The sequence below is a fragment of the Chaetura pelagica genome, unplaced genomic scaffold, assembly GCF_000747805.2.
Source record: "Chaetura pelagica isolate M959 unplaced genomic scaffold, ChaPel_1.0 scaffold188, whole genome shotgun sequence".
Lineage (NCBI taxonomy): Eukaryota > Metazoa > Chordata > Aves > Apodiformes > Apodidae > Chaetura > Chaetura pelagica.
The window spans coordinates 1,731,607-1,743,134 of NW_009954196.1; the positions used below are offsets into that span (position 1 = coordinate 1,731,607).

Below are 11,528 nucleotides of genomic sequence, written 5' to 3' on the forward strand. Positions count from 1 at the left end.
CCTACACTCACTGTAAAAATATTTTTGGTTTTTTTTGCATAATTGATACATACATTTTATATATACTGACATAACAATGCACTATGTGACATATTGAACAATTCTGGAAGACTAACACTGTGTTAGCTTTTTATTTTAAAAAATAATACTGTTTTAAAATGGCAAAGAATCAGTTAAGTTTGTTGGTCAGAATAAACAATGCCAAACAAAAGTTTCCAAAAACTGCTGAGGAGGGGTAACACCATTTTAACTACTAGTTGTTCATGACAAGTATTATGCATAAGCAAATAATTTAGTTTTTAATAGAAACCTCCAAACTAATAAAACCAGAGTAAGTTCCTTAAAGTCTTGGCTGAACAGCTGCACATGCAGATAAAAAGAATAGCAACCAGAAAGCTCTCTAACAAACTTAACTATACCAAAATCATTGCTTTCCCCACAGTGCACAGAAATATCTTCAGTTACCAGTTCATATGCCTTATACAGAAGACAGCAAAAAAAATAAAAATTAGACAACTCAAGTATCTATGAATAGTTAAGCCAGGAAAATAACTGAACATATATTTCAACTACTGGACTGAATTGGGGCTTTGATGTGCCTGACTGTATCAAACATCTTGTTTCAATTCTCTCTCAGACTTCTCGGTTCTGATTCCTGACCATTAATAATCAACCTTTCTCCTCTGTAGGTCTTAACCAACAACTCAGAGCACAAGAAATCCATGGCCGACATATGAAGTTCTTTATCTAATGGTTATCTGTGCAGCAAAAACGGTTTAGAAGAAAGATTATATGACATTAACTGAGAAAACAGGTGAAGAAACTTAGAGGGAATCGGAACCTGGAAATCATGGACAGAGCTGATACAGAGAGAGGCCCAGGAGTTCCTAACTTGGGGCTCATTTTTAATCTCTCATTACACTCTCACATATTCCTAACATCTGCACTACCCACTTGGGAAATGGTTCAAAATACAGAACATGAATTCATGCAAAACCAAAGAAAACCACCCAGCAATCATTCAAAAATAAAGAGATAGGAAAAAGTGCCAGAAGAACAATAAAATAACCTTACTAAATGGACAGCATGATCAATTTCTTCAGTAGTTACACCTGCTTTCACCATCATGGCAGCAACATCCAATACTTCTCTAGCAAGCTGAAAATAAGAAAAAGGTACTGACTTAAAATAAGACCAGGATTATTCCTCAGAAAGTTAGTAACCCATTTTCTACAGCTACACTGAGATTGCTAGGGAAGCTGGGTAGACTTGGGCTCTAGAAAGACTTAAAGATTTTTACAGGATATATTATGAGGCCATCTCTGAGAGATTTGAAAATACCCTGATTAGGATTTGGACCATGAAATCCTTGAACACCATATGTGAACCAGACTACCTAAACGCATTTCAAGTTTGCCTTTATGCACAAGAAAATAATTACAAATGAACAGCTCTTTTTAAAAAATTATTAGGGATGGGGCTCTGTTTTGGTTTTACTTTTTAATTTTACTTATTACTCTAGAAGAAGAAAAAGTTCTGTTCTTATTTATGCAGTATAAAATATATTCTTAACAGTTACAGTGTTTTGGCCACAGATTATCTTGCTAGTAACAACAAAGCCAGATAACAGATAAAACTCATCTTTCTGCTTGCAAAGGAGTTCACTTTCAACTGAGAGTGACGAGGAGAGAGAAATCAAGAAATTACCAACTTTTTCAAACTGTTTTTCAATGCTTAGAAGTGGTCTGAAAGTTTGTATTCTCAAAAGTGCTGTCACAAACTGGTAAAATCACTATAGGTTTTTAAAGAATAAAAACACTTAGTAACAAAACCCAAAACCCCCTTACCCTACACACTACTCGCATCCCTTCTATATCTTCAGAAGAGAGTATTTTTATTTGAGAGGTTCCTTTTAAAGCCTGTTCCGATTCAGACATTCCTGAAATAGGAGGAGAAAAAAAAAAAAAGTGAAAAACCCATGTGATATGCTACACCCATCAAATCAAGGACCTTACTTAGCTTACCAATGGCAATAGAAGTATGTACTTCCTCACCACAGACTAAAGTAATGAACCCACCAAGTCATAGCATTATCATTGCTATCCAGATTAATTTGAATTAATAAGTCTTACACAATATTGTAATGCTCTTATGTGTTCAGGATGCCCAGTCACTCACTGCATGAAACCACCATGTCCAGTTAGTCAAAACACAACCTTAAAAATGAGATTAATTTACTACTAGAAAATTATTTTTTCTTTCAGCTGCTTTGTAGATAGTAAATAGTAATAAATAATATTCTAAAAGAGTAAGAAAGGATCATGAAAGCCTATTAATATCTCTAGTCATTCTATTGCAATAATCAGCTGGTGAAAACACAATTCTTCCAGATTCTGTGCAAGTCCAGTTTTATAGTTTAATGACCCCTAAAAGACAGTACTTTGTGTTATTTAAATATTTATATTCTGTACAGAATAATTAAAGAACGCCGAAGATTTGAAAGTAATTCTAACAGACTTTATAACAGCTTTTTGGGAAATGCAAAGGACCAATACCAAAAAGAGGTAAATACCAAAACAGACCAATAAGCAAGTAATTTTGAATGTATTCTCTCCGTGTCCAAAAATAGCTGGAACTCATACCAGTTTTAGGGGTTGCTTACTGCAGTTTTGTTTGGTTTTATTATAACACATTTCCAAGATACACTGATGTCACTGAGACTGGCTTAGCAGAATTCATCTGTGACAGTCAACTTGCTGCTATTAGTTACAAAGTTAAACACAGGACTAGGGCTTGTATGTTTTTTGACTTTTCTTCCCTTTACATATTTGAAGGATAACACATTACAATCTTCAGACTTCCAAAAAATACTTGTAACCATTAGTTCTGAAAAATCAGGAAGTTAATGTGGGGGAAGAAGAGATGGAGTGAGAAGAAAACATAGAAAATGAGATTCCTTTCTCCAGTATCTTCTTGGGGGTTTTTTCCATTAAAAAAAAACAGAAACCAAACACGTAATTCCATAATTATAATTTGTTTCAAGTTACCTAGTGGGTGATCAGCATAATCTGGCCTCTGAATATAGCTTGGCACAGGTCTTGTTGGTGTCTAAACAAATCATAGTCAAAGCTGGTTAGGTTGCAAGAATACTTACTACAGTCATAAAATCTGAGACTCATTCAGCAAATTCAAATATAGTGATATATGGCTAATTCTACTCAGAAAAAGCTGTGAAGTATGTAAACACTCAAAAAGAATTTGAGTTCTAATTTCCCAAATATTGACCTCTTACTCTTTATTGCTTAATTAACAATATCTAACACCATCTTCACAAACTTTTGAGTCGAAGTAAAGGAAATTGGTTTTATAACATATTATCCCCATTATATTGCAGAATTTATTCTGCTGCATTCCAGACTGCAAATGCACAGGTTCCAAATACACCCTTCCTCTCTCTGGTTATTAACATCTATTAACAAGATTACTGTTTCTAATCATCACCCTAGTCATTACTACTTTTTGTTACAGTTTAATTTGCATCAATCTTAAAACAGTCAGAAGTCAGGAAAGCAAATATTCAGCAATAACACTACTGAATTACTTGGCCAGTGGCATAACCAAAAGACTCCTGCTCCAGTGACATTAATAAACACACATGGGCTCAGGCCCTGTTAATGAGGTTCATTGATGAGCCTGTAACAGATGAAGGCTATGAATAGGATGCCAGAGGGGCAGCATTCCTAGCACAAGCCAATGAAAAGAGCTACAGGTAAACAGAATGCCATTAATCCTGTAATAACTATGGTTTATTGCATGTACAAAATTCATCAACTTAAAAATACAGCTATACTGAGGCCATATTCTAAACGCACCTTTCAGCCAAAGATTTTACTGACCCCAGTTATTCTTCACCATTCCAGCGCTAGAGACCACTACAACAGCTGTTCCTTCAGCAGAGCTGCTCACCAGCTTCCTTCAGACCATTTATATCACATAATATAAACCCATTTATATAAATTTTAAACTATTTTTTCTGAAACAGACTGTTGTATTATTGGTGAGAACAGTAAACAGCTAGGATGAATACATGATCTGAACTAGCAGCAGCTCTTTTTCTAAATAAATGTCAAAAGTTTCAGCCAAAACACATGAACTGAAGCATGTTACATCACAGGCACCTCCTTCATTTTAAATATACCAACAGACAGATCAAGTTAAATCAAAATGAACCACAATAAGGACACAGTCATACATGTCCTTGCCATCAGGTTCGGATCGTTTAAGCAGCTCTCCTTTCTCAGCTAAAATGCGGGAGGCAATCAGGTCAGGACTGGCCCATGAGTTGCTACAGAATGCAGCCACACTGGAGCAGAGTGGCACCTGTTGCTTACCAGTGGATAGTGTGGCCTGAGTTTACCAGTATATCGATAACCAGACCAGGGATTTGTGTTCACATCACCTTCCAGTGTCCAAGAGGAAACTTCACGCTTAGCTTTTTCATCTTCTGAAAAGAAAAAATAATAATAATAAATTCAGCAGCAAAATCAGTCTTACTAATAGAACAGAGCTGTGTGGTCATACAAAGTGACCTAGAAGTACATAAGTCTAGATTTTACTCTTTCTGGTGTTTTAGATACTGATATATCAAAGTGTAAGTAGCAGTTATTTTGTATTGCTCTTAATTTTTTCACATTCAAAATTCATATCCTTCCAACTCTATCCAGTAGCAAACTGGGGAATGTTAGGACAGCATTGCTGCATGCACAATTTAAATGTAATAATTATTTTAATTGGTCTTCATTTGCAATTCTAAAACAGTTCTGTGCTTGTTTTCATTCTTTGGAAAAAGCATATTTTTACAGAAACACTCATTATTCCTTTAATTGTCACTCCTGCACTATAGATGAATGTTCCCCTTTCTGTGATTTCTCTCAGCATCCAGTGACAGAGATGACCTGGGGTGGGAATGAGGGTATCCAGCTGTTAGAGTCTGCTACTCTGATCTGACGGAGAGAGAGGGTGCTGCTGCTTCTGCACTTCAGGACAGCACTGTGTGCACCTTACAAGGTGGTCTCAAACTGCTGGAGGTTTCCAGCTCTCTCAGCCTTATGAAATTCATGTCTGATGTGGTCCAGTAACTGACTTAATTCACAAATAACAAAATCCTAACAGGGCAGACTGAAGGTGTTTACATAAAAGACTGAAGCAAGTAGACTGTGGGCATTACCAAAAGGAAAAATATTTACTCAGAAAGAAGAGGCAAGGGTTAAGAAAGAGCACAGTGGCATTAATCTTTAACTCATAACCTGATAACTTAAGTTTGTTGACTCCTTTTATATCTCATATGAATGACGAGATAGCAAAAGGTCTGCCATAGCAAGCCCTCATGTGGGTTCCGCAAAATCTCTGTGGTTGACATCTGGGACATCTGCTTACATGACATTCAGTTTAGACAAACCACTGAGAAGTAATCACAGAATCACAGAATGCTAGGGGTTGGAATAGATTAAATATCCAGAGTTTTAATAAAGCAGTATTTTAGATCCCTTTGAGATGCTTCAGTAGTTTATTGCATCGAGGTCTAGAGGGCTATCAGAACCAAGTCCTCTCAGCTTGAAGTTTAGCAGTTACTGGGAAGCCAAGAAGATCATGGATTCAGTGGTATCATTAAAAAATTGTCAGACAAACAAAAGCCCCAAAGGATTACTAACAAAGAATATCCATGCAGGTACAAAGTAAAAAGATAAGAAACACAAATATGAACTTCAAGACTCCCTACATTGGGAAGGCTGAAAGAGGAAAAACATTTGTAATTGTTCGTGCTACTCCAGCCTTTTACCCATGAAACATTTAGCACGGAAAAAATGTTTTATTGTGTTTTAGGAAAGGAGGAGGTAAATTAATTGAAGATTTGATTTCTGCCAGGCCACTTTTAATCCTACTTCACTCTTAAGCGGGGCTTGATGAAGTTGGGTGGGGGGAAGGCCTGGGGGGAAGAACTGCAGTCTACTCTCTCCTTTGGTTTGTTTAGTCTTAAACTTAATAGATTATTTTTACTACTCAGACAAGGAAGAATGTGCCAGTATTTCTGTGCCAGATCTATCAGTTCTAACTAAGGTACACAGATACTTTTACTACCTTCAACAAAACTCAGCAAAACCCTAGCTATCACACATCCTCCTATTATTGGCTGCGTCAGCACACAGAACCATTTTCCTTTTTCCCCGAAGTGGTACATCCTCAGTGTACATAAGAGCTGCACCCTGACTGGCTTGCTTGCATTCCAGAAAGTATCTAATCCCCATGACTTCACAAGAACTTTTCCCACTTTACTTCCTTTCGCGATGTCAGAAATGAAAATTAGGCCTGGCAATGCTTTATACTAATGATTTATTATTCTCCCTGATCTTTATTTCAGCATCATTCTTTCCCTGTTCATATACCTGGCAATGTAGCTCAAGGAATACTTCATTCAAATAGAAAAGAGAACAGAAACCGAGATTTCTGTACCATTGTATCTGAAATTTTAGATTACCAGGAAGTGGACAATATTTCACATATGAAGAATCCAATGCCAGATATCTTGGGAAAATCCACACCATTCTTAAAACACAGAATCACAGAACAGTTGAACTGGAAAGGATCTCTAGAGGTCATCTGGTCCAACCCTCTGCTCAAGAAGGAACACCAAGAACCAGCTGCACAGGACAAAGCAAATTCAAAACAATATTAAAATGGATTTTTAAAAATGTACTTACTTGCTTTCTTGTGTAATAACTTGTGAGTAGCCCAGCTTCCCTTAAAGCATTCCTAGAATTGCAAACAAAAAATATAAATATTTAAGTAGCATTATCCTGGACAGACACGCCACACCTACAAAGTAGAGAAACAACTGAGTTTTAACAGAAAACTAAAAGATTAATTTTGTTAACCTTTGTAGCAACATGCCATAAACGCCACTGTCTCAACAACAGAAAATACTACACTCAACAGCTTATGAGCCAGAAGAAACAGAAAGCATAGCCAGCCAGGCACACTCATCACAGTGAAACACACTGATCCTATTTCCTAAATATTGTCCCCTTACTGTTTTAATGAGTAATGAAACACCATGGTTGTTCCATGTTGGCTCAAACACTGTGCTGTAAATGGAAATAAAGAGATAAGAGGTTTTCTGGTCTATCTCCATATCAGAACTTATACTGTTGCAGTAGGCAGGATGGTCCTCACCTGCCCCGATCAAGAAGCCGCCTCCTCCTGCTAATCTTGTCCTTTCTGCCTCCTTCCCCAGCACAGGACAGCAACAGAGGCTGATCAGCTAAATCTCTGAAGAAAGAGGCAGGAAACAAACTGTTTTCCTTTATAAAGAAAAAAAATACTTATGCTGTATCATCATCATAAAAATACCATTCAGAGCCAACAACTGATTCAACCTCATGTATACAACACTCAATCAGTTCAAGACAACAGATCTGCAAACTAAGGCTAACCTACACCATTCTACTGCCGCTTCACAGTTGCTATTGAGCAGTCTGCCTACTTCTGTAGAGCCATCTTCTCCCCATTTTCTCATTGTTCTTGCAACCACTAGTTAAAAAATTGTATCCACAAGACCACAATAATGTGGTGCAGAAGTATGCCTACATTCAAAGAGACTCTATGCTATTTCCCTAGTTACCAAAACCAGTTTAAACCAGTTGTTTGTTGACTTCTCCTATGCCACATACACGAAGTTGCCACATTTTCTGGGCTGGCACACGCATGTCATGGTGCTACACATTGGCCTGGACAACATAAGACTTTGACACCAACTCTTTAGATTACCAGAGAAAACACCTTTTTGAACAAGCATTGGAAGGTTTTACTGTCACTGTTGTATAACCCACTGCATACGCAGACCTTTGTGCTGCACTATTGTCTGTTTTCTTTTGGAGAGCTGGGAGAAATAGAGCAGGTTTTAACTGAGGCCCATTTTAAGAATAAAAAAAGATAAAAACCTATTTCAAGGACACTAGAAGCACTAGTATAGTTTCAATCCCCTTTTAAACACCAGGCCTATATTCTAAAGCAGAAGAAGTATTACACAACTAAGGACTTTGAGCAGCTACCAAATCTGCAAATCTAGAATGCACTTCTTGGGATATAAAGGAACACTTGGGGAATGAACACCCACATCAGCTGTGGCAGTTACTGGCTCTAGTTCATTCTTTCTTTCCCCATGAAATTTTGGGGGTATTCTCCCATGCTGTTCCTTTCTCCCATGCCAACAGTCTTTCCTCTTTGCTAGCCCATAACCAGAAAACAGCAGGAAAACACTGGACTGCTGGCAGTATCATAACCTGAGGGCCCCATTCTGGCTTTTTATTTCCTGCAGCTGCAAACAAGAGGATCCTGCATAAGGCTGCCATATGTCTGAGTTTTCCCAAACATGTTTCCCTGGTTTTATTTGCCCTCTGTTTCCAGAGGAACATCAGCTCTGTCAGAACTACTTCAGCATAGCTCCAAACAAGCTGCTGTACACCAGGACATCCCAGACACATGCACTATATGCACATTGATCTACTGCAACAAGCACACACAGCAAGTCCAAAGCATTTTTGTAAGCACTGACTATTTACACATGCAGTGCAATAATGAATATCTCTGTCCTGGTCTGACACTTTTGGAAGACACCCAACGAATATGCTGCACATTCACCTACAACCCCTGTATTTTGTGTAGGATCAGTCATATGCTTCCTGTAAGCACCGGACTTACCAGGTACACACAAACTATATTCAACAACTTGCTGCAAAAGCAGTACATCGCATATGCCTGCAGAGCTCTCCCTTGGCAATTCCAGATAAAAATATGGCAGCTGTCACCTCACAGGCTGGAGAATCGGAGCTCTGGTGACAAAGCACTACCAATGCACCACACATACTGCAAACGCTCTCACCTTCTACACAGCAGACTTCCTGACAAGCCATGGAAAAAAGCCACTTTCTCCCTCTACATCTGGGCCATTTTCTGAAGAATTTTCTGAAGAAAATTCTGCTTTTCACTGAACCTTCTTTGCCAAGTCTTTTCCTTTCAGCCTTCTGCTGAGACATTTACTTCCATCTTTCTATTGTCTTTCCTGTCTCTATAGGTTCTTCCATGTTGCTGTGCCACATACAGGTCACAACGGAATATTTTCAATTATTAAATAAACAAAATCCAGGAAAAAATATCCAGGGTGATTTTTAATATTAAAATAAATAAATGAAATATTTTCTGATATAGTTTTAAAAAAGGAATGCATGACCTTGTATGTCTATATTTGAAAATAATAATTAGCTTTAGGGAAAAAGTATGCAAGAATAATATGACTTTGGCTTCAAGTGTCTAGGAACACTTCTTGTATTTAATTTCAAACATTATATTATCCACCAGTTTATCTGAGATTAACATCTCTACCCTTCTCACCTAAAGCATTTTTCTTTTTATTGCATGCTTTTTTTTTTATATAGCAATCAAGACGGACTTGGAAACACTGAAGATGGCTGTGCAAGAAGGGAGGTCAAACGTATGACCAAAAATAAAAGGCAGAGAGTAGAAAGGTAACACTCAATTTGCTTAGAGCAATCTTGGATACAACTGTTCCACCAGGAAGAAATATACAATTTTGATTTTTAAACAGAGGCTGTCAACATACTTAAAACTTCAAAAAGTTTTCTGGCTTCAGGTCATTCTTAACAATCTCATTGATTCTGTCTTCACAGACAAACTCAACCCAGTGCTCATCAGAAACTGCCTTTACCAAAAGGGAACTAGAGGTATGATCAACATTATGATCTAGAAATATTATTCTTGGATGACCTCATGAAAGGCATGTTATTTCTTTAAATTATTTTCTACCTTACGGACTCAGCCCATCATCTATTTACTGGGTCAAATGTTGACAGAATCATGCAGCTCAGCAGAATTTGTTTTACAGTGGAGTTCATTTTCACTATCAACAAAATGATCACTAACAGTACCCTAGGTTTTGTTGTGTTTTTTTTAATCAGCCATTGAAAGAAAAAAAAAACAAAACAAAACCCTTTAAAACCGTTATTGAGCCACTTAGCAAGGAAATTTTTTTCCTATGTTTATTGTCATCTTACTGTAATAACTGTAGGGAGCTTATTATTCTTTTGGTTCATGTACCCATGCAACCTGATTAAGAGATAAAAATCAACTGCAAATTCCAGAGGAGAAAAGGGTGCTAAATCAACCAAGATTAGGATATAACTACACTGTAAACCTCTGTATAGCACAGACATAATTACAAATTAACTTTAAATGAGCTACCCAAGTACAGGAAGCTATGCAGGCACCACAACACCCAACTCAAGTCATACATTGTGTTTCTGAACTGCCTTTGCAGGGTAGCAGCTCATTTAAAGTTTGACCTGTCAACTCCTCATCAGTGATTTCCAGCCTTAAGGATGACACTCTCCCTCAGGCTCCCCTTCTCCTTTGGGTATTGCTGCTCATTTACACAACCTGGCATTTGACATTGTAAATACACCTATCAGTGGGTAGGCAAAAACTGCTGTACTGTACAATTACTAAGAACTCCAGTCCATGTCCAGCTTGAGTGGAACTACCCCATCCACTCTGCTCATCATTTGGAGCCACTGTGATGAATCTCCAAACATTCCTATTCTACCAGAATTTAAAAAAAAAAAAAAAAAAAAGAGGACAAGACAGCTGGGATCAAGACTATTGGGACAAATTGGCTGTCTTTTTGCATGTTATTATACCCTGAATTGTAATGGGCAAACACTTAGGAACAGTGCTAAGCTGTACACTGTATTTTAAAACATTCTGAGCAATTATAAAAATAGCATTTTAAAATATCCTTTGGAATGCAGAATTGTCTTGGGCTTGATCTGAGATCATGTAGTTTTGCTTAATGAGAACTCGTTTCTAACCAAACCACCTTGAAGGAATGCAAAACAGAAGGGAAAAAAGCTTAAATACAGGATTTATCTTAAGCAAAATATCAGGTTATCACTGATATTTACTACAATACAGATTAGGTGTATGTTTCATCCATAAATACAAGTATGATGAGGAATACATGTTAGTATATTTGATGTTAAAGTAAAACAGCTGCTTCTTTTTAGCACCCTGAATCCTACTCTTCTAGGTGCAGTACAAGCCCACACAAAACTGCCTCTGGCTCGAAAAAATTCCATATGTAATTCCCAAACTAGCCTACGCAGCATACACGACTAGTCGGTTTTTCAGAAGAGCTGAATAAACATTTTCAGATTCAAATCCAAGGGATGCACCTACATGCAGCACCCTGGCATCAGCAATGTTGGGTTTCTCCTCCATTTAAAGCCTGATCTCACCCAGATGCTCCTGTGTGCCAAACAACAAAGTCCTTCCTTTGAGGACAGGACTGCATTTTGCAAGTCTTCAGACTTACAGAGACATACAAGTGAGTTTGAGAGTAGCAAAGGAGCAATGGGCCAGAGAAATTCAAACTGGACCATTATTCCAGTATACAGAAC

At 37.5% G+C, this 11,528-nt stretch overlaps 1 protein-coding gene across 1 annotated transcript in view; it reads right to left on the reverse strand.

Annotated features, from left to right (window-relative positions):
• The window catches only part of METAP1 (methionyl aminopeptidase 1), an 18,351-nt gene extending 9,546 nt beyond the window's left edge, over positions 1-8,805 (reverse strand). Inside the window, exons 1-6 of the mRNA XM_010003187.1 lie at positions 8,758-8,805; positions 6,759-6,810; positions 4,392-4,504; positions 3,048-3,108; positions 1,848-1,939; positions 1,075-1,158 (exon numbers count right to left, since the gene is read on the reverse strand). Of these exons, the coding sequence (XP_010001489.1) occupies positions 1,075-1,158; positions 1,848-1,939; positions 3,048-3,108; positions 4,392-4,504; positions 6,759-6,810; positions 8,758-8,805 (450 nt within the window). The remainder of the gene's footprint in view (positions 1-1,074; positions 1,159-1,847; positions 1,940-3,047; positions 3,109-4,391; positions 4,505-6,758; positions 6,811-8,757) is intronic.
• Positions 8,806-11,528: the final 2,723 nt, after the last annotated feature.